General features: G+C 42.3%; 8 protein-coding genes and 1 long non-coding RNA gene across 10 annotated transcripts; 1 reads left to right on the top strand and 8 right to left on the bottom strand.

Annotated features, from left to right (window-relative positions):
* Positions 1–18: 18 nt before the first annotated feature.
* LOC145696718 (dnaJ homolog subfamily C member 9-like) lies at positions 19–992 on the bottom strand. Its single transcript, XM_081773801.1, has 3 exons — positions 747–992; positions 213–703; positions 19–172 (listed from the first exon to the last, which is right to left on the bottom strand). Exons 1-3 carry the CDS (start codon positions 959–961, stop codon positions 75–77), a joined length of 804 nt encoding a protein of 267 aa, XP_081629927.1. The 5' UTR covers positions 962–992; the 3' UTR covers positions 19–74.
* On the bottom strand, positions 991–1,517 carry LOC145696721 (GEL complex subunit OPTI-like). Its single transcript, XM_081773804.1, has 3 exons — positions 1,304–1,517; positions 1,166–1,253; positions 991–1,123 (listed from the first exon to the last, which is right to left on the bottom strand). Exons 1-3 carry the CDS (start codon positions 1,486–1,488, stop codon positions 1,091–1,093), a joined length of 306 nt encoding a protein of 101 aa, XP_081629930.1. The 5' UTR covers positions 1,489–1,517; the 3' UTR covers positions 991–1,090.
* Positions 1,516–2,169, bottom strand: LOC145696720 (small ribosomal subunit protein uS13-like). The gene is made up of 3 exons (XM_081773803.1): positions 1,970–2,169; positions 1,740–1,925; positions 1,516–1,684 (listed from the first exon to the last, which is right to left on the bottom strand). The coding sequence occupies exons 1-3, from the start codon at positions 2,129–2,131 to the stop codon at positions 1,574–1,576; spliced, it is 459 nt and encodes a 152-aa protein (XP_081629929.1). The 5' UTR covers positions 2,132–2,169; the 3' UTR covers positions 1,516–1,573.
* A 7-nt stretch (positions 2,170–2,176) lies between these two features.
* Positions 2,177–2,919, bottom strand: LOC145696719 (small ribosomal subunit protein eS7-like). The gene is made up of 3 exons (XM_081773802.1): positions 2,748–2,919; positions 2,374–2,697; positions 2,177–2,333 (listed from the first exon to the last, which is right to left on the bottom strand). The coding sequence occupies exons 1-3, from the start codon at positions 2,892–2,894 to the stop codon at positions 2,217–2,219; spliced, it is 588 nt and encodes a 195-aa protein (XP_081629928.1). The 5' UTR covers positions 2,895–2,919; the 3' UTR covers positions 2,177–2,216.
* A 28-nt stretch (positions 2,920–2,947) lies between these two features.
* Positions 2,948–3,588, bottom strand: LOC145696723 (large ribosomal subunit protein uL23-like). The gene is made up of 3 exons (XM_081773805.1): positions 3,426–3,588; positions 3,136–3,327; positions 2,948–3,091 (listed from the first exon to the last, which is right to left on the bottom strand). Exons 1-3 carry the CDS (start codon positions 3,555–3,557, stop codon positions 2,990–2,992), a joined length of 426 nt encoding a protein of 141 aa, XP_081629931.1. The 5' UTR covers positions 3,558–3,588; the 3' UTR covers positions 2,948–2,989.
* A 42-nt stretch (positions 3,589–3,630) lies between these two features.
* On the bottom strand, positions 3,631–7,370 carry LOC145696714 (lysine-specific demethylase RSBN1L-like). Its single transcript, XM_081773795.1, has 11 exons — positions 7,081–7,370; positions 6,941–7,030; positions 6,335–6,578; positions 6,022–6,286; positions 5,745–5,981; positions 5,527–5,618; positions 5,415–5,482; positions 5,194–5,372; positions 4,982–5,148; positions 4,307–4,409; positions 3,631–4,149 (listed from the first exon to the last, which is right to left on the bottom strand). The coding sequence occupies exons 1-11, from the start codon at positions 7,193–7,195 to the stop codon at positions 3,937–3,939; spliced, it is 1,773 nt and encodes a 590-aa protein (XP_081629921.1). The 5' UTR covers positions 7,196–7,370; the 3' UTR covers positions 3,631–3,936.
* A 57-nt stretch (positions 7,371–7,427) lies between these two features.
* On the bottom strand, positions 7,428–8,509 carry LOC145696254 (sugar transporter SWEET1-like). The gene is made up of 4 exons (XM_081773256.1): positions 8,127–8,509; positions 7,969–8,061; positions 7,824–7,915; positions 7,428–7,779 (listed from the first exon to the last, which is right to left on the bottom strand). Exons 1-4 carry the CDS (start codon positions 8,477–8,479, stop codon positions 7,658–7,660), a joined length of 660 nt encoding a protein of 219 aa, XP_081629382.1. The 5' UTR covers positions 8,480–8,509; the 3' UTR covers positions 7,428–7,657.
* Positions 8,510–9,425: 916 nt separating this feature from the next.
* On the bottom strand, positions 9,426–16,244 carry LOC145696253 (phosphatidylinositol 5-phosphate 4-kinase type-2 alpha-like). Of its 2 annotated transcripts, XM_081773254.1 has the most exons (16): positions 16,089–16,244; positions 14,448–14,529; positions 14,330–14,353; positions 13,751–13,816; positions 13,628–13,701; positions 13,500–13,555; positions 13,177–13,236; positions 13,070–13,121; positions 12,677–12,837; positions 12,413–12,516; positions 12,228–12,366; positions 11,277–11,366; positions 11,166–11,226; positions 10,952–11,083; positions 10,802–10,899; positions 9,426–10,230 (listed from the first exon to the last, which is right to left on the bottom strand). In XM_081773254.1, exons 1-16 carry the CDS (start codon positions 16,126–16,128, stop codon positions 10,141–10,143), a joined length of 1,329 nt encoding a protein of 442 aa, XP_081629380.1. In that variant the 5' UTR covers positions 16,129–16,244; the 3' UTR covers positions 9,426–10,140. The 2 variants fall into 2 exon arrangements, with proteins under 2 accessions (XP_081629380.1, XP_081629381.1); XM_081773255.1 differs by lacking the exon at positions 14,330–14,353 and having other exon boundaries at positions 9,428–10,230; positions 16,089–16,243.
* On the top strand, positions 15,442–17,083 carry LOC145696256 (uncharacterized). The gene is made up of 2 exons (XR_014133797.1): positions 15,442–15,738; positions 16,728–17,083. It is a non-coding gene; the product is annotated as an uncharacterized LOC145696256 (long non-coding RNA).
* Positions 17,084–17,112: the final 29 nt, after the last annotated feature.

The following is a 17,112-nucleotide window of genomic DNA, read 5'->3' as shown; positions in this document are numbered from 1 at the left end:
AAATCTGTGATAACGGCAGTGGATAACTGAAAATTTTCTAACATGTGTGAGTGCAGGTGAGAAATGACAATTCATTATGTCTTTTTGGCGCGGGTCTTCTTGGCTTTTGCCTTGTTCTCTTTGCCAGCCTTTCCCTTCTTAGGCTTGGGAGCGTATTTCGCTTCAAGATCGTCTAAAACAGATGAGGCGATTGAAAATTTCGAACAATTTACCAAGGAATGATGTGCGCGCTTTTCCTCTAGCAAGAATCATCGCCGCCAGATCATCGGTGTTATTGGTTTTTCCGATTCCAAGGTCGTTGGCATGTTGTTCGGCTTCTTCTTTTTCTTCTAGCGCAGCATCTCGACGCTCCTTCTTTGATGCAGCGGACTCGTTTGTAAACGCCTTGTAGGATTTCACTTCCTTGTCTTTGATCGCCTGTTTGATGATTTCCGCAAAACGGTCTTCGTCTTCAAAAGTGGAGGCGGGGATCTCCTCCATGATTTTGCCCATCTTTCCCTTGTGTTTTTTGTAAGCATCCAAAAGATCAGTTCGCTCTTCTTCGGAGCCTTGGTAATCTTCTGTGAACTTATTGATCTGTTCGAGCGTAATTTTCGGGTAGAGCTGTCTCCAGTAGTCGACCCAGTCTGAGTCGGGATCAAGGCCAGGTCCATCGTCATCGATTTCGCCCGTCTCAATGTAAAGCTCTCGTTTTTGCTTGTCACTTATAAGCGGGTAATGCTTTCAATAGTATGAGACAAATTTACCTCAAAATCTGATGAATCTTGGAGAGAACTTGAAACTTTTTCGTATGAGCCTCTCTCTCATTTTCGTTCGCCTTGTCTGGATGGTATTTGAGACTGAGTTTGTAGTAGGCCTTTTTGATTTGCGACTCGGTCGCGGTCTTAGGTTCCTCTATTTTGAAAATTTCAAAAAGATTTTCAGAGCCAAAGAGCTCTTCGCATTCATCGAGCAAGCCCATGCTAAAACTAGTAGGTCAAGAATTTGAGCTGAAGCAAGCGGCACGGATTAATTGCAAGATACTAGAATCAGAAGGAAATGAAAGGTCTAATGTGAAGAATTTCTTCAAATGTATACATGTTGAGGTCTTTTAGCTCGATTGAAGCATCGTATGGACGGATATCTTTAAAATTCTGTTTAGATGGGATAGATTTCGGTTTATTACCCAGGTCACCATGAAAACGCCCATGGCAGTGATGCCTCCTTCCTTTGCGATGACCGTGAATCCTCCAACTTTTTCAACGTTCTCCTCACTGAGAAAAAAAGCAATAGATGTCATAAGATAAAGAGTTTCACAACTCACCCAGTCTGGCGAACAATCGATAGCGAAAACATCGTTATGATAAGGCCATACAACGCGATTCCGAAGATCCCCTGGAGCCCTAGAAATCCCCACACAGGGCCCATCAGCACTGAGAGAAGCCATCTGTATTTGACAACTTTGTCTAGAACCTCGTCCTCCAGGGAGATCTCATTTTTATCAGACATACTAAATGAAGCGCAATCAAACAGATATCCGTCTCTCGGTGTTTTATTCTTTTAGAGACAGTGAAAGATGCAGATCTTAAAAGATTTACTTCTTCTTGGAGACACCGACGGTTCGGCCACGTCGACCAGTGGTCTTGGTGTGCTGACCTCGGACTCGGAGCATCCAGTAGTGTCGAAGACCTCGGTGGCATCGGATCTAGAATCGAGGGTGAGATTTCTGAGCAGTATGTGACACCGGTCAACTGACCTACCTTCTTCATGCGCTCAAGATCTTCTCGAAGCTTGGTTTCGAGACCGTTGGAGATGACCTGGGTGAAGGTACCGTCCTTGGCGTCCTTCTGTCTGTTAAGGAAGTAGTCTGGGACCTTGTATTGACGGGGGTTCAGCATAATGGTTTCCATTCGCTTGATCTCTTCGTCATCGAGCTGACCGGCACGCTGAAAAGAAAATAAGAGCTCAGTTGGTCCTCCTTGATATCTACCTTGGTGATGTCGATATCGGCCTTCTTGCAGATGATGTTGGAGAATCGTCGTCCAATACCCTTGATGGCAGTCATGGCGAACTGGATGTTTCGCTGACCATCAATGTTGGTGTTCTGGACACGAAGGATGTGCTGGAACTTGTCAGCGCTGACGAGGGCCATTTCGAGTGGTCCGTTTCTAAACAAATCCAATGGTCAGACAACTGGCTTAGCCGCAAAGTCTCATGTTCTGGAAAACAGAAACAAATTACAGCTGCTCGGGGAAGTCGAAGACGACTTCCTTACCGGTCAACTTTTTGTACACAGAGGTGTAAGTGTCCAATTTGTGCTCAACTTCGGTCTGCTGGTTCTTGTCGAGTTGGACCTAGAATAGGCGTTACAAAAGTCGAGTAAACGAAGATTACCTTGTGAAGTCGGGAAGCATCGAGTCGGACTCGAGTTCGTCGACCGACGATCTCAGCGGGGTAGCAAAGATCCTCGAGGATTTTGTCGTGGACGTTGGTGAGGGTTCGGCTGAATGGTCGCTTCTGCTTCTGGTTTCGGGTCTTTCGAGTGGGCTTGGGGAGGATTCGTCGCTGGGCGAGGATGACGATGTGCTTGCCAGAGAACTTCTTCTCAAGCTCTCGGACGACCTTCTGGTGGATCTTCTGCCACGACTTCACCTGTGGGAAGGGGACGAAGAGGACGATGGCCTTTCGGCCGGATCCAACCTCGAATTCTTTGGCGGACTACAAAATCTAGTTATAAAATCTAGCCCTGGCGTTGCTCGTCTATTCACCTTGAAGTAAAGCTCCTTGAGAACAGCCTTGAGGTCGGCAGCGGCGTTGTTCTCGACCTCGACGAGGGCGGCGGAGAGCTGCTTCTCGCAATCAGTGGCCTGCTCGCCGGCATCCTTGAGAATCTTGGCTCCTGCGGCGTAAGCCATATTGTTTCAAGCCGACTTAGTGTCTAAATAAACCTATCTTAAGCTCGCGCGGCTACAGACCGTGAGATCAATTTTTCAAATTCGTTAAACAGAATTTAGATGATTCCGATCTTGTTGGCGACGTCGAGAGCATCGCAGTCAGAAGCGAGCTTGACGTAGGCCTTCTTGGCGCCATCGGGTCGGATGAGGGTGTTGACCTGAAATAGAATCTTCACCATAATTATAATCGCACGATAGCAACCTTCTGGATTTCGACGTCGTACATCTTCTTGACAGCGGCCTTGATCTGGGGCTTGTTGGCAAGGATGTCAACGATGAAGACGAGGGTGTTGTTGTCTTCGATCTTCTTCATGGCGGACTCGGTGGTCAAGGGGTGCTTGATGATCGAGAACTGGTCAAGTCGAGGCTGCTTGTTAACAGACTTTCGTGGACACTTCCGGTCGTGTTCAAAATTATAAAAATTTATCAGGAAAATATTGAAATTCGAGAAAATGCGGTATTTCGCTAGAGAACAAAATGATCAATTTGAACACTGAACTTGGGGCTTCGGGGAAGAGAGAGGGTCTTTGGTCGTCGGAAGGAGGTGTTGGTTCGGACCTTCTTCTTTCGGAGCTGGTTCTTTCCCTTGAGGGCGGCCTTGGCGGCGTTCTTAGCAGCAGCCATGATTTATGAGCCGAGCGAGTCTGAAAACACCAAAACTTTAGAATTTCTTGATTTTCACCGCTTCGGATTTAAAGAATAGTAAAAAGATTTCCTTGAGGATTTTCCAAGGGGGAGAAAAGGCAAACCAGGGCAGTGGATAAATGAGGAGGGAATTTAAGCGACTTTTTTCTAGGGAGGAAATTTGCAAAAAAATAAAATAAAGAATAAGTTGATTTCAGATTTTGGAGTAAAATGCCTGGAAGTGTTCTTTTTTGAATTCAAAAGTCTTGATAATATAAGATAGAAGCGTAGCGGGTCATTGTCTGATCGAACGAAGGTTTCTTTTTCTTTCTTCTAATTTGAGTACAGCTAGTAGGTTTTGACTTTCTGTAGAATGAACTCATTTGTCTGGCGAGCCGTCCTTCTCATTTGCGAACCTCTGCAACCTCAGGTGCCAGGCCAGCGAGGAAATGGCCGCTGTTGAGCGGAATTGGTGGACTACGTTTCTTGGGATCAGGTAGATGTCATCGTCGTAGAGCTCGACTTTCGTAAAGTTGACTTGATAATCTGATCGCAACCCGTTCAGCTTGGAAAGAGAAAGCCATCCAGAAGTCTAAATGAATTTTTCGAAATTTGATCAATGAAAAATTATAAGAAAAACAGCTAAAAATGGACGTTATTGATGATTTTCTCAAGATTATTGAATACACTTCAAGAAAGATATATCTTCCGAATAATTTTTATAAACAACTCTTTTGGTAAATTCGTACCTGAGTCATAGGAGGTTCGTAAGTGTCCATCTGCAACGCATTTATGAGAAGTTCCTTGTGCTTAGAGTCGAAAAGGACGGCATCTTTGACTTGAACGGGCTCTCTAAAGACGAGCGATTAATTTTGGAGTCGAAATTTGGCGCATTCTGGTGTCAATTCTCTTTCGCGCATTCTCCAGGAGCAAAAATTTTACACATTTTGCGTGATTCGTCAGGTGAGGGACGCGGCGCCCGGCCAATCGGAGAAAAAGCGTGGCGAGAGTAGTGAATCAACACGAGCCAATCAGTGGCGCGCTTTCAGGGCGCCAACTTCGAATTTTCAAATAAGAAGGGAGAATTCCTATCACTCGGAACCGAGAAATCCAAGAAACGAAAAAAATACACTCATCACGACTTTTTGACAAAAAGAAAAGACCAGAAATCCGGAAATTTTTAAAATTGACGACTCGAAAAGAGAAAATCTCTTTCATATTAGAGAAATGCCGCGGTCTGAGCCCTGCAACCTGTGTAAAAAACCTGAGTCGATGTCCAAAAATAGACTTTTCGGCTTGATTTTAAAGAAAGCCGCTGCGCGGCTTTTCATCATAGATCTTTCAGAGCCTGACTCAGGTTTCTACACAGTATGGCGAGCCCAGGTCGTGGCCTCGAAAGATAATTAGTCATCGCAAAATCTTACCCAGGAAAGTGTTTTCCGCACTTGACCGCTTTCAACACGCCCACGGCATGGGTAGTTCTTCTTCCGGTAGGATCGTCTTGATGATCCAAGTGAGGAAATGTTCGATCGATGACGTTCAGTTCGCGCGAATCTCTTGCTCGCTTGAATCCAACTTTTCCGACGTTTGCCTAAATTTCTCGTTGAAAACGACGAAAAAAGTGACGATAAAATACCTTGACTGGAGTACCATGTTGGCATGAAACACTCTGTTCACCAGGTCTTATCCACCAGATTGGCCCGTCGTCTGATTTATTTGGACTGTCGATTTCGTCCAGCGCCAATCTTCCCCATGGAAGGAGCCATTTCATGATCGGCACATTTTCTTGGAGCATCTTCGTGAATTCCGAAAAATCTTAAAATGACGCTCAGAAAAAATCCCCATCGTTCTTCTTACCTGATCCGGTTTCTTCGCCTCGTTTTCCAACAAGAGAGATTTCTCGCATTGGTCCTTCTCGGAACATCCTGTAATTAAAGTTACACAATGAGTTGTGAAAAGAAAAGTTTACCTCGAAAAGGGTTGAAACGTAGCATCAACCTTTCGTTTGTATTCATACAGCTTCATTGTTCGTACTTCTTTTTTGTTTCCAAGGACTTCGGCCTTGAATTATAGTTGATTACTGTTATCTGTATTTCGTTTGCGGCTTCGAGCGAAAAAGATTGAGTCGCGCGAGTCGCTTTATTGATGCCGCAAGCCGCATTCATCCAGTTGATTCTCCAGACTTACCTTTACATTGAGGTCAGGATGGGCATTAGCGAAATATTCTAGTGGGTCAGGAATTTTGACAGCGCTTCCGTGGAAGATGGAGATGTTGAATGCAGGCAGACCGGGCTCGTATTCGGCAATGGCGACTTTAGCGAAGGTTTCAGAAAACTCGTCGAGCGTTACCGAGTGGTGATTCGTTACTTCGTGGTAGTGTGCGTGCAAAGATACACCACCTCCGAGGGGGTGAAGTCGAGGGTGCTGAAGTTCGTGTTAGTGATAGTTGGATGCCTAAGGTTACCAGGAATGGGCGATGTTCGGGATTGAGGTGTTCAGAATGAAAGATTTTGTGTATAAAATTCGTGATAAAATCCGACTCGGCCCATCTTACGCCGGATGGAATGAAGGTCGTCGGCTTTGGTGGTGGTTGAGGAGTCGGCTCAACTTTCGCCTTTGGAGGACGGCCGCGGCGTTTCTTCGTCCCGTTTCCATTCAACTCTGATAAGGGCTTGTTGCCTGCTTGAACTTTTGGCTTTTTCTTGGCGTTTTCTTGCTCGTCGCCGGAACTAGAAATTTGTTTGGTAAAGAAGAAGGAGGAGAATTTGATCACGAACCTATCTGTTGAGGAACTTGCGGAGTCAGATGAGCTTGAAGAACTGGAACTCGAGCTGGACGATGAGCTCGAAGAGGAGGCAGATTCGGACAAAAAACTTTTTCGCTTGACAGGATTTGCTTGGGCGGCCAGGACAGGCTTATCGATGTATTCTTCCTTCACGGCTTCTTCTTTCTTGATCTCTCCCTCTTTCTTGAATTCGTCCTGGTTTCGTTTTGATTCCAGAGCGATAGCAGCCAAGTCGTCTAAAAATGTTCTCATTGCCGAAATAAGGTTGGTTTCGCTGAAGATGATGCTGTTAAAAGAAGCTTTTTTGTGAGGATCAATGGCCAGATATCACCTTTTCCGATATTTCGAGTTCGAGACTGAAATTTCTCAAAACATCGAAAATCTTTAAAATTCACCATTCGATCAATCAAGTAGAAGATCATCCGAGGAGGGGCTCTCGGAAAGTCTTAGGACTATCACCATTGGAATGGAATTTCACCAGGTCCTGTTTGTTGAGCTTTGTTACCTGTGCTCGCAGTGCTAGTACTGGCAGCAAGTTGCTCCTGACTGTTTGCATAAGCGCCTTCCATAAGCGCGTCATTTTTGCGTTTTACTTTACCTTCGAGTTCGGAATCCGAAGACGAGTCCTGAGACGGTGATGATTTGAACGGTGACTTCGATTTCTGCGGAATTTTGCCATTCACTTTTTCTAAAGAGCGCGAGTCACAATTTTGACACCGTGAAATCAAAAGAAAGTACCTTTCAGAACAGGTTTAAATGAGGTCTCGACTTTCGGTGGCTTAGGTTCATCGAGTTTCTTTTTGACTCTTTCTTTGTCGCTCTTATGAGAGGAATTGGCGTTTATCTCCTTCATTTTCGCCTTTTTCTTCTTTTTCTCCTTCAACTTTGACGCATCGACTTTGACAAGAAAGCGATCTTTTGCTGTTTTTTCGCCTTTCTTGACTTTCTTCGATTCCTCTTTGACTTTTTTTCATGCTGATCGGCGCGCCGAAAAGCGAGTTGAAATCGTCTATGGGGCGATTTTTCGGCATTCTTAAGAATTATCTTGAATAAAAAGAAGAGACATTCAAGTATCATGATGAATTTTTATTGAGCATATAATATGCTGCATATTGCATATATTTCATATCTGTATCAGAGAGAGAGAGAGAGAGTCTTTGAAGCATTGTTACACCGACTTTGATTGCGAAAAATAGATTTTAACGGAAGAACAGCGAGCTACAGTAGCACTAAATATTCATAAAAGCTAACTAAAGAAGAAAGTATTTATCTGTATTAAAAGAATTCTGCATAGAATCTCGATTTCTTTGGAATTTCAGGCCCCAAGTGGAAGATAGTCATTTCTCGATTTTCCTTGCTTGTATTTGTAACGAAGATACATTGAAAACAATCCTAGGAGAGCGCCCAAGCCATTTGGAATCTTTTGAAACGTATCGTCTGAAGAAAAGCATGATGCATTTTAATTTGATAACGAATCTTACCGATAAGATACGCGTAGAAAAACCAAAGAAGAGGGGTGAAAAACATTGAGACTTGGACGACGAAAGGAGGAAGAGACTCTGTACTTTTCGTTCTTGGAATTGGCGCATTAGATTTTTGAGCTTGATTAGCGAGCTTGTGCATCACCTGATTACTTCTTTAGCAGCTGCTAGCGGGGAAGCAAAGCAAATGATATTGACAGAGCAACAAACCAGGCCGAGCAGTTGTATTGCGAATTCTTTCACGCGTTTTAGAAGAAAGATTCAGATAGGCTTAGCTTGGTTCCTTTATTTTGAAACGTTCCTGGTGGTTCGACAATATAAGTGAGCGCAAGAACGGAGAAAGTAAATGCAAGAGCTCCGACAAGTATCTTGGCGTTTTTATTCGTTCTCGCTATTCTGAAAAAAATCGCCGAATAGGCGACTTCGAGGACGATGCCCACAATGTTGACACGCACCAGTGGCGGCTGCTCTGTCATGAGGCCGTAAGTAAACCACAGCGTTGAAGTCATTGCCGTCGTTACATATGGAAGGATGTTGAAGGAAGGGGAAAGCGTCCTCGTCTGTAGAGCGGTCCGACACTCGTTGAACGGACAGAGGAACATGAATATTGTCACCAGTGTGGCGACGTTGCTGAGGAGACCGATCGAACTGTCCATTTTTTCTGAAAATTGCGGTTTTGAAAAATAATGCATTTCAGAAAATATATTACTTCTTTTTCTTCACTCCTGTCCGTAAGTTCGAGAAGCCGCTTGCGGCTTCGACCTTAAAAAAAGCCGCACAAAGCGCGGCTATAATATAAATCTCTAGTAGCTGCAAGCGGCTTCTCTTTTTAAGGGTAATGGTATACATCGGCGCGGCGCCGCTCGCTCGATCCGCGCTCCGCAAGAACCTATTTCTCACGAAGCCGTAAAATCTGAACGGATCGAGATTTTTTCGAGATTTAAACAGATTCGGAATCCTCAAAGTCTCTTCTATAAACTGATCGAAAATTAAAACAATTTTCAAAGAGGAACAATGTGAAAAGTGCCAGTTTTCTTCAAATGACATTTTCTCCATAATTTCTCATCCAAATTTTTGAAAATTAGACTGTCTTGTAGAGAATCGTCAGCTCTACAATTCCTGTGTTTCAGATTTTTCATTTGGGCTTTCAAAAATTATGTGCGCTCTTTTGAAGAGAGTTATTCTCGCCCGCGCCTCTCCGCTTCCTATTTCTCGCGGCGCGCTCCCGCTGCGCTCTTTACAAATTGCGATGTAAAATTAATGAAAGCTTAAAACAAAAATCTGAAACACAGGAATTGTAGAGCTGACGATTCTCTACAAGACAGTCTAATTTTCAAAAAATTTGGATGAGAAATTATGGAGAAAATGTCATTTGAAGGAAACTGGCACTTTTCACATTGTTTCTCTTTGTAAATTGTTTTAATTTTCGATCAGTTTATAGAAGAGACTTTGAGGATTCCAAATCTGCTTAAATCTCGAAAAAATCTCGATCCGTTCAGATTTTACGGCCTCGTGAGAAATAGGTTCTTGCGGAGCGCGGATCGAGCGAGCGGCGCCGCGCCGATGTATACCATTACCCTTAAGCAAAAGTTCAAGCTCTCTTTCAGACTGCGTAAAATTATATGAGAGCGACTAAATATACAACTTGTTTATTGGTATATCAAATATACCGCGGTTGGCATTTCTGACTGACTAATTTTATTTTTCTAGATAGGTTACAAGGGCCTAGTTAGCACAAACGCCCTATGTTTTAGCGTTGCGAAATGTGCTAATGAAATGTGCGTTAGTCAGTCAGAAATGCCAACCGCGGTACTGAAATCAAAAGACAAGGCATGTTAAATTTGCGTTAACTTTGAATTTTGTATTTAAATATTTTCGAATTTCTTATTTCTGAAATTCACTTTAAGATTTTCAATTCAAGATTTTTCGTCCTCCAAAGAGGACTTTTCTTTTTATAAAGTTAAACACAACACTGAACAGAGTCGGATGGATACTTGAGGAATTACAATCACTTGTTGGATGAACATAAAGGAAAGAATTTTGGACGGGTGGTTTCTTTTTTCTCCAGTGAAGATATCATACGATTTATCATGTACTGTTTGTTTTTTGTATAAATTGAAGTTGAAAGTAATGATAGAGAGCACCGCTGCTTATCCATTTAGGAACTCTTGATAAATATATTTTTGGACAGACACAAAAAGAGATGGACTACGATTTTGTTTTCTTTTTTGGAAAAAGTGCGGTGAATGAAGAGTTTCCGAGTTGGTTTAGGATGAATAGTTATTTGATGAACCAGGCGCGGGAAAGGTTGAAATTGTTAATTCCATTGGGTGAAGACAGCAGAAGAAAGGAATTCAGTGAACTGGCGGCTATATCGTTCCGGGTTGACTTTTTTGTCCTCGTCGTTCTGAAGTTGAAATCTTAGTTTACGTGATTCTAGGGCCCTGGCTGTGGGACTAGGCTCCACACCTGTGCCCTAACCTGAGTCAGGATCCTGAAAGAGCTCTTATAAAAAGACACGTGGCGGCTTTTTTAAACTCGTAGCCGCGAAGCTATTTTTCTAAAAAAGCCGCTACGCTTCTTCTCATCTTTTCAGGACCCAGACACAGGCTACTACATAGCTTGCCGAGCAAAGCTGCTGGATAAATGGTAACTGCTTATAAATGGCTGTAACTGATGCTTTAATGGATTGATAACTGCCTTCAGTTGATTACGATTACTGCTTTAAAAGAAGTCGCTCTCTGCACTGACAGAACAGTTTTTAGACGGATGCATCAAAGACGTCTTTTTGAAATCGGTCAAACTCATGATGCAATCGAGCCTGCTTGCGCCGAAAAAATAGGAGACAAGCAAGTCATAAAACTCTTGTGCGTATGCGATGCTTTGTCTTTTTAGTTCTTTGTTGGTGCAACATGGAACTTGCTTGCAGCACTGAAATAAACCTGAAAAAGAGGCTACTTGAAGGAATAAGGACTTACACCATGAGTCGCGGATTTCACAGCGTTTTGGGCCTTTTTCTTGGTATCGTAGTGGTTCAGAATTTCATTCAAGCTCAGATACACAATGCCGCCATTCTCTTAAAAAGAAGGTCTGTTTTAACGGCAGCGAGGAATAAATATTTGAGTTACCTAGCTTGAAACGGAAGGTAGGAGCCTCCGACGATTCAAACTCGTCCTCTTCATCGCTTTCAGAATCGCGATTGTCGCCAGAATTGGCGCCGCCATCGTGCCCCGAGTCGTGGTTCTCCTCTTTCTCGTCGTCTTTTGATTTAATTGTCATTAAGGAAATGATAAATCAAAGACTCTTATGTTCCTTCAAATGCCAAGTGTCGAAGTTACATACCTGATTGAGGACAGAGGCGGACATCGAGCGAGTAATTCATCAATTTCAATCGCTGCAAGAGCTAAAATGATAACCAAATTAAAACCCCTTCATCGCTCAAGGTCATCCTACCTCAAGGTCATTTTTCAAATAAGTTCTGAACCTTTCCGCGTCAGATGGAATAAGGTGAAGGCGATTTCCACTTTGCAGCCACTCAGGCTCCTAAATTAAGGTCAATACTAGCTCTAATTTCTGAGAGCAAGATTATCGATTCAATTCACAATATCAAAAATTTCAAAGAGCTAATTAGCGAGATTTTCTGGGAGTTTGTATTTTCTAAGTAGAATAGGCGGCGTGCGGTAAATTTCCGCGGGACGTAGCGTCTATTGGCGATGTTGTCCTAAATTCGCCGATAGGGATTTCTCGCGCAGCTGGGCGGCTGTTCTGATCCTGCAACCTAGATAATTACTTGTATTAGGCTCCTAGCCGCCGATCCTGTTATGATCACCTGCTGGTCATCTCGAGAGGGCGCTAGACGAAGATTTTATATAACCAGATCGGCGGAATAAGAACCCAGAAAACTCAAACAACAAGAAAAAGATGTGCACAACTACTCACACCGACATCGTCTCCTACTCCCGCCACGCGACAATTAAAAAGCTCAAGTCTGTCAGTGAAATCCCCACCCGTCACCAACGCCTCGGAAGACGATTAACCCTTAACAGGACAGAGATCAACTCCGAAACGCTGCGACGAAACGAAAAAATCGTCGAGTATTACTGCGACTATTGCGCAAAGAGCTTCTATCACGCCGGCGCGCTCGAAATTCACATGGAAAATGCGCACGAAGATGAGCTCGTTCATGACATGAATTGGTCTAGCATTTCCAGCTGGGACGAGGTCCGGGCTGGGCTCAAGAAACATGTCTGTCTCAGCTGCGGAAAGAGGTTCAAGCGAAAGGCAATGAAGAAAATCCATTATCTTATCCGACACAAAACCTCACACTGATCTTTCTATGCTTGTATGATGTACAAACTATTATTTATCTACAATACAAAAAACCCTCAAAGGAATCTTTCTCACCCTGAGTTCTTTCTTTTCCTTGTCTTCTTCTTTTTCCTCCTTTTTCTTCTCCTTCTTTTGCTTCTTTTCGATTTTCTCCATTTTCGTCCCCTTGAGTCGGAAGGCTTCGGAGAGCACCTCGATCCGCCGCGTTATAGATCTAGTAAACCCGTCATTAGTTGCAATCTACTGGAGCCTTGACTCACTTAGTGACGAGTAAATATCTGTCTGAGCGATTGCTGATGCCGCATCTGTAGAGACCAAGCCAGTTTGGAAGCAAGGTTTCTCCTTTTTGCTCGACGACGTGGGCTTTCATTCGGATTCATGACTTATTTTATGAATTACAGAATGGCAATAAACATTTCATAGATTCGTGACGGCGGCTGTTATACTACTCGTCACGGGACAAAGTTCAAGTTCGTAAAAAAAGTTGATCAATTCTGAAAAGTAACGTTTTTCGAATCCATGGCGTAATAGCTAGGCAAAACATTATGTAATTGCTCGACATCTTCGGTGGAGATGAGGGAGACGATGAATCGACCGCAGTAGGATCTTAGGATGTCGCGTTTTCGCAGTTTTCCGGGCATTCTTCCGTCTGCGTTCGCCTCTTCCATCTTTTCGATTTCATCTTTTCCTCGTTTCAAAAAAGAATATCTTCACTAAAAGAAGATGAAACAAGCACAGACGCTCAGTTTGGGAACCTGCGTAAAAACCTGAGTCAGAGTTCTGAAAGCCCTTTCATTGAAGGTCGCGCAGAACCCAGACTGAGGTCTCTGCACAGGTTGCTCAGCATAGAGGTATTGACAATACCGTATTGTTTTATGTAAGATTGATACTGTACTTTCTTTAGAGAACGATTCCTTGTGTAATAAGAGGCTCAATATGATGCAGCGATAGGGAATCCGTATAATCATCCTAGATTAATTTAGGTAAATAGGCAAATCTATCTCCTGCACAAATTAGGGCTTACCTCGGAAATGTCAAAACGCTCTCGCAGTCCGCGGAAAACTAATGGGCAGTACTCTTTGACCTTAGAGGGGTTAGCGCGGTACTTGAAGTACTGAAACTTTGGCAGGAAAAAGGAGAAAGGATTTATGATAATGGCCTTTTCAAATAATTTCGTTTCGATTTCAGAATATGCATCATTTATAGAATGAATTATTCAGTAGAGCGCGGATTAAGCGCGGATAAATACAGAATGAATCCGATGAGCCTGTATTATTGAGTGAAAAAAGAGCCTATCCTCCTGCCAAAGTAATCAAACTCGATTTCTCAGTATCGATTAGCCCTTGCCTTGTAGTGGCCAGGTAACAAGGTTCGGTTGAACGCGTGATTTTCCACTTTTAACTGACAGTGTTTGAATAATTTTGCCATCAAATGATGCCTTCTTCCTTTTTTATTCGATTTTCAAACACATAGCTTGGAATACGCTTTGAAATCGTCAGCTAGCAGCATTTTCGGCTGAGGAATGACAGACAGCTCTCGCTGATGATGGCTTAAAACGCAGATTTGTACAACAGACGATTCGGAAATAAGATAAGTACCTGACGCCCCAAGAAAATACCGCCGCCAACGGATCGTCATTTCCACGGAGAACCTTTTCTCGCTGCCTGAAAATAAAATTTATTCTTTCTTATCGCTTGTGCAGCTTGATTAATTATTCAAAAAGGTTAGCTAAGAAGGAACGCATACAATTTTAATTTTTAAATGCAAATGTGTGTTTTTGTGGAAATGGTCCTAAGTTATTACGCTCAAATGACCTTTTTTCCAACGCAAAAAGGTTGAAAAAGGAAGAGTTAGTCGGCTAGCTCGATTAATTAGTTCAAAAACGCATGATCAAAAATCAAATAGTTAATTAGGCGAACTCGGTAACCTGTGTAGGAGGCCTGAGTCAGGGTTCTGAAAGAGCTTCAATGAAAATTCGCGGCTCATCTTTTTTAAAAAAGCCGCAGCTTTTCATTGAAGTCCTTTTAGAAGCCTGACTCAGGTCTCCTGCAAATGTTGCCGAGCCCAGGAACTTACTGTAACTCGTAGTGGTTTTATGTTTTAATTGGCACGCAAATGTAATTACCAGTAGCAAGTAAGTTTTCTTTCAAAAAAGTTCGTTTTTGTTCTTTTTTTACCTGAGCCACGATTTGCCCGATTTTCTGAGTGGTAAGTAAAGCGGTGGAATTACGAATTATGCTATTTTTGCCTACTGATTTTCTACGGTTTTTCTCTTTCCGGAGATTAAGGGTGTACCTGTGGAAATGCGGTCGGCGTTTCTTGTGTTGGAGTTTTCGTTGCTTCGTTGTTTCGCCCGACATCAGATCATCCTTTATCTCTACAAAAGACGACGTTAATTTTTATTCAGCGCGGGGGCTCAAGAAAGTGTCACAAAAAATATTGATGAATGAGACTAAAATTGAGATTATTGTCTCAATTATGCTTTCTTTTCTTTTTTTTTTTTTCACGAACTTGGGCAAAAGACGGAGCATTCTCTCTTGAATCAGATGGGCATACAAAATGCTCTGCTGATAAATATTGACTCTGGCGGTTCAAGTGCTGACGAAACTGTGATTTTGGGATGAGTGTGCGAAAATTATAGCGCCTTTTTTTCTATTCTAGAGATGCTTTGTCAAGGCATAAATATACACAGCGCATTTATTTTGGAAGATTTTATTCGAAAATTATTGATAAATTCATATTAGAAGTACTCGTTTAGATACAAAAAATAGGATTCTTGAATTTTTATTGAGGAAAATATGAAAAAAAGCCCAATTAAGATTCGGAAGTTTTTTCGGAAATCTGATTGGCCTGCAAGTCGAATGCGGACATCTGATTGGTCATAAATTTGACCAAAATTTCGTAAAAATTGTCGCAATTTTGGCGATTCGTGCCACCTCCCCATCTAGCTCTAAGTAAAAATCGATTCGCAAAAAATTATCCATTTTCTTCTTGATTTTCAAAGAATGGACATTTCTTTACTAAAGAATCTTCGTTCTTCAAAATCTTCTTGTCAAAAATCTCTTCCAAGAATGCGTTTTTCCTTCATTTCATCGAAAAATCTCTCGCTCTTATTTTTCTTTCAGTTCAAAAGGGAACAAAACTACAGCCACCGTGCCGCACAATTCTCAGTTACAGTCATCTTTTCCTAACATTTCCGCGAGTGACTGAAAGAGAAAATCTCGCCCTCAGAGTAAACGAGCGAGGCGTGTGTAGCGCGCTCTCTCCCCTCTCCAGGGCTGGTCGCACTCGCCCCAGGCCAAGATCAATATTCTTTTTCTTTCTTTTTTTTTTCCTATTTCTCGGTCGGGACCTCCCAAATTTTTTTGTCCAGGCGCGCCACTCCGCGCAATTGGACAAAATTAGAGCTGGGCGCCCAATCCCGCCCCGAGTTGGCTAGAATTATTCTGATTTTGGAGCCTGAGAGAACAGAAAAGAAGAAGAGATGAACAGATTGTTCGAAGACTTGCCGAGTAGAAACAGACAGAATTTCTCGAAAGCGAAAATTGTTACTGTCACGGAAAGAGCTTCAAAGTCTCCAGAAACCGTAAGTTTCAAAATATAAATGAAACAAAAATTAATTGTAAAATAAGGCTTCTTCGAAAATGGCTCTTAGGTGCAGTTTGAACTAACAGACCATAACGATACCTATTTATCGCAACAATTCATATTTCACGAATTTGTAGCTCTAGATTAAATACATTTATCGTACGATTATTCGTCATCTGCAGAATTTAATAGGGGCACCTCATAAAATGATTATTACTATTCAACATTATTGAATAGATTCATTAGCTAGTCATGATAAAAATGCATGATTTTTTAATCCAATTTAGATTTCAAAAACTATCAAATAAGAGAAACTATCAGTTTCAATCAAAGTTTTGTTTGACTGACCTTTATTTCTTGAAAACGAGCTCTTCCTCAATTTCCGCATACTATCTCTCTCTCTTTCGCTTTTTAGTTTGCTCTGACCCAGATTTTCTTTCTCAAATTTTCTTGTTCGTTGATTTGGTTTGATTTTTTTTTATTTGTTGAATTATTTTTTACCGAGGAGTTTTCGAGGGACTTTGTGATGGTGCATTACCGAGTGCAAATCACATGATTAGCCTCTCAAGTCTGATACTTTTATTGCCGAGCTCGTGGGCAGCGCCTGACGTTTATAGTGCGAATCAAGGAGTGAAGAAGGCGCTAAAGGAAACAAGCCGCGCTTCTTCAAAACAAACTTTTTTATTTTATCATTCTCCCGGTGACCTCCTTCTCCTACAGAAAACCCTCATCATTAGCCCCGCCATCTTGTTTTTAGCAAAGTTTGATCGAAGAAGTTTTCGTTTGAAAAAGTTCAATCAAGAAACCTTACAATCCTAATGGATTGGAATTGTAATTTTTGCGAAGTAGCTCTGCGGCTTCGTTCTTGGAAAAGCCGCTACGCGGCCTTCAATTTTAGCTCTTTCATGAGCTTAGCTCAGGTTACTACACAGTCTTACAAGCCCGGATTATGACCTCGTCGATAACAAGCTAAAAGTGTTCCTTCAGTTCCCCAAATACATCCACTACGACTCCGACGATGACGACAACGCCCAACAGATCGTCGCCGACAAGCCAAACCTGTACAAGAAATTCATGCACAAGCAGATGGAACTGCAGCGCGAAAAAGATCGTCCCGAACGAAAACGACCCTCCTGTTATCCCGTCGATCACGCCTCAAGCAAACTCCGAAAATCCAACTAGAAATCAAACCTAGAAAATCACTCTGTCCAGTTCAAACTTGATCTTTTCACAAATAATATTAATATGCTTATTATTATTTATTATCAAACTGATGTCACATTGGAAGAAAAAAACTCAAACTGCGCTCGAAAATCTTCGCTGTAAATAAAAGCAAAAAAATTGTTGCAAAAATCGTGTTGCTAAAATATCA

The sequence above is a fragment of the Oikopleura dioica genome, chromosome 2 (genome assembly GCF_907165135.1).
Source record: "Oikopleura dioica chromosome 2, OKI2018_I68_1.0, whole genome shotgun sequence".
Lineage (NCBI taxonomy): Eukaryota > Metazoa > Chordata > Appendicularia > Copelata > Oikopleuridae > Oikopleura > Oikopleura dioica.
This window is presented reverse-complemented; position numbering and strand designations above follow the sequence as displayed.

Bases quoted from the DNA above. Each gene is read 5' to 3' on its own strand.
- LOC145696718 (XM_081773801.1), bottom strand. From the start codon at position 961: ATGGGCTTGCTCGATGAATGCGAAGAGCTCTTTGGCTCTGAAAATCTT. The intron at 704-746 runs GTAAATTTGTCT...CCCGCTTATAAG, and splicing joins AAGATTCATCAGATTTTGAG to TGACAAGCAAAAACGAGAGC. The intron at 173-212 runs GTAAATTGTTCG...CATCTGTTTTAG, and splicing joins AGCGCGCACATCATTCCTTG to ACGATCTTGAAGCGAAATAC.
- LOC145696721 (XM_081773804.1), bottom strand. From the start codon at position 1,488: ATGTCTGATAAAAATGAGATCTCCCTGGAGGACGAGGTTCTAGACAAA. The intron at 1,254-1,303 runs GTGAGTTGTGAA...TTTTTTTCTCAG, and splicing joins TCGATTGTTCGCCAGACTGG to TGAGGAGAACGTTGAAAAAG. The intron at 1,124-1,165 runs GTAATAAACCGA...AGAATTTTAAAG, and splicing joins GCGTTTTCATGGTGACCTGG to ATATCCGTCCATACGATGCT.
- LOC145696720 (XM_081773803.1), bottom strand. From the start codon at position 2,131: ATGGCCCTCGTCAGCGCTGACAAGTTCCAGCACATCCTTCGTGTCCAG. The intron at 1,926-1,969 runs GTAGATATCAAG...TTTTCTTTTCAG, and splicing joins CCGATATCGACATCACCAAG to CGTGCCGGTCAGCTCGATGA. The intron at 1,685-1,739 runs GTAGGTCAGTTG...CCTCGATTCTAG, and splicing joins ATCTTGAGCGCATGAAGAAG to ATCCGATGCCACCGAGGTCT.
- LOC145696719 (XM_081773802.1), bottom strand. From the start codon at position 2,894: ATGGCTTACGCCGCAGGAGCCAAGATTCTCAAGGATGCCGGCGAGCAG. The intron at 2,698-2,747 runs GTGAATAGACGA...TAGATTTTGTAG, and splicing joins TCAAGGAGCTTTACTTCAAG to TCCGCCAAAGAATTCGAGGT. The intron at 2,334-2,373 runs GTAATCTTCGTT...CGCCTATTCTAG, and splicing joins ATGCTTCCCGACTTCACAAG to GTCCAACTCGACAAGAACCA.
- LOC145696723 (XM_081773805.1), bottom strand. From the start codon at position 3,557: ATGGCTGCTGCTAAGAACGCCGCCAAGGCCGCCCTCAAGGGAAAGAAC. The intron at 3,328-3,425 runs GTTCAAATTGAT...CACGACCGGAAG, and splicing joins CCCGAAGCCCCAAGTTCAGT to TGTCCACGAAAGTCTGTTAA. The intron at 3,092-3,135 runs GTTGCTATCGTG...ATTCTATTTCAG, and splicing joins ACGACGTCGAAATCCAGAAG to GTCAACACCCTCATCCGACC.
- LOC145696714 (XM_081773795.1), bottom strand. From the start codon at position 7,195: ATGAAGGAGATAAACGCCAATTCCTCTCATAAGAGCGACAAAGAAAGA. The intron at 6,287-6,334 runs GTTCGTGATCAA...ACAAATTTCTAG, and splicing joins GCAAGTTCCTCAACAGATAG to TTCCGGCGACGAGCAAGAAA. The intron at 5,149-5,193 runs GTATTTTATCGT...CGAGAAATTTAG, and splicing joins AACATGGTACTCCAGTCAAG to GCAAACGTCGGAAAAGTTGG.
- LOC145696254 (XM_081773256.1), bottom strand. From the start codon at position 8,479: ATGGACAGTTCGATCGGTCTCCTCAGCAACGTCGCCACACTGGTGACA. The intron at 7,916-7,968 runs GTGATGCACAAG...GCCAATTCCAAG, and splicing joins GCTGCTAAAGAAGTAATCAG to AACGAAAAGTACAGAGTCTC. The intron at 7,780-7,823 runs GTAAGATTCGTT...GCTTTTCTTCAG, and splicing joins TTTCTACGCGTATCTTATCG to ACGATACGTTTCAAAAGATT.
- LOC145696253 (XM_081773254.1), bottom strand. From the start codon at position 16,128: ATGCGGAAATTGAGGAAGAGCTCGTTTTCAAGAAATAAAG. The intron at 13,702-13,750 runs GTACTTATCTTA...CTGCGTTTTAAG, and splicing joins GTATTTTCTTGGGGCGTCAG to CCATCATCAGCGAGAGCTGT. The intron at 13,556-13,627 runs AGCTATGTGTTT...TCAAACACTGTC, and splicing joins CGATTTCAAAGCGTATTCCA to AGTTAAAAGTGGAAAATCAC.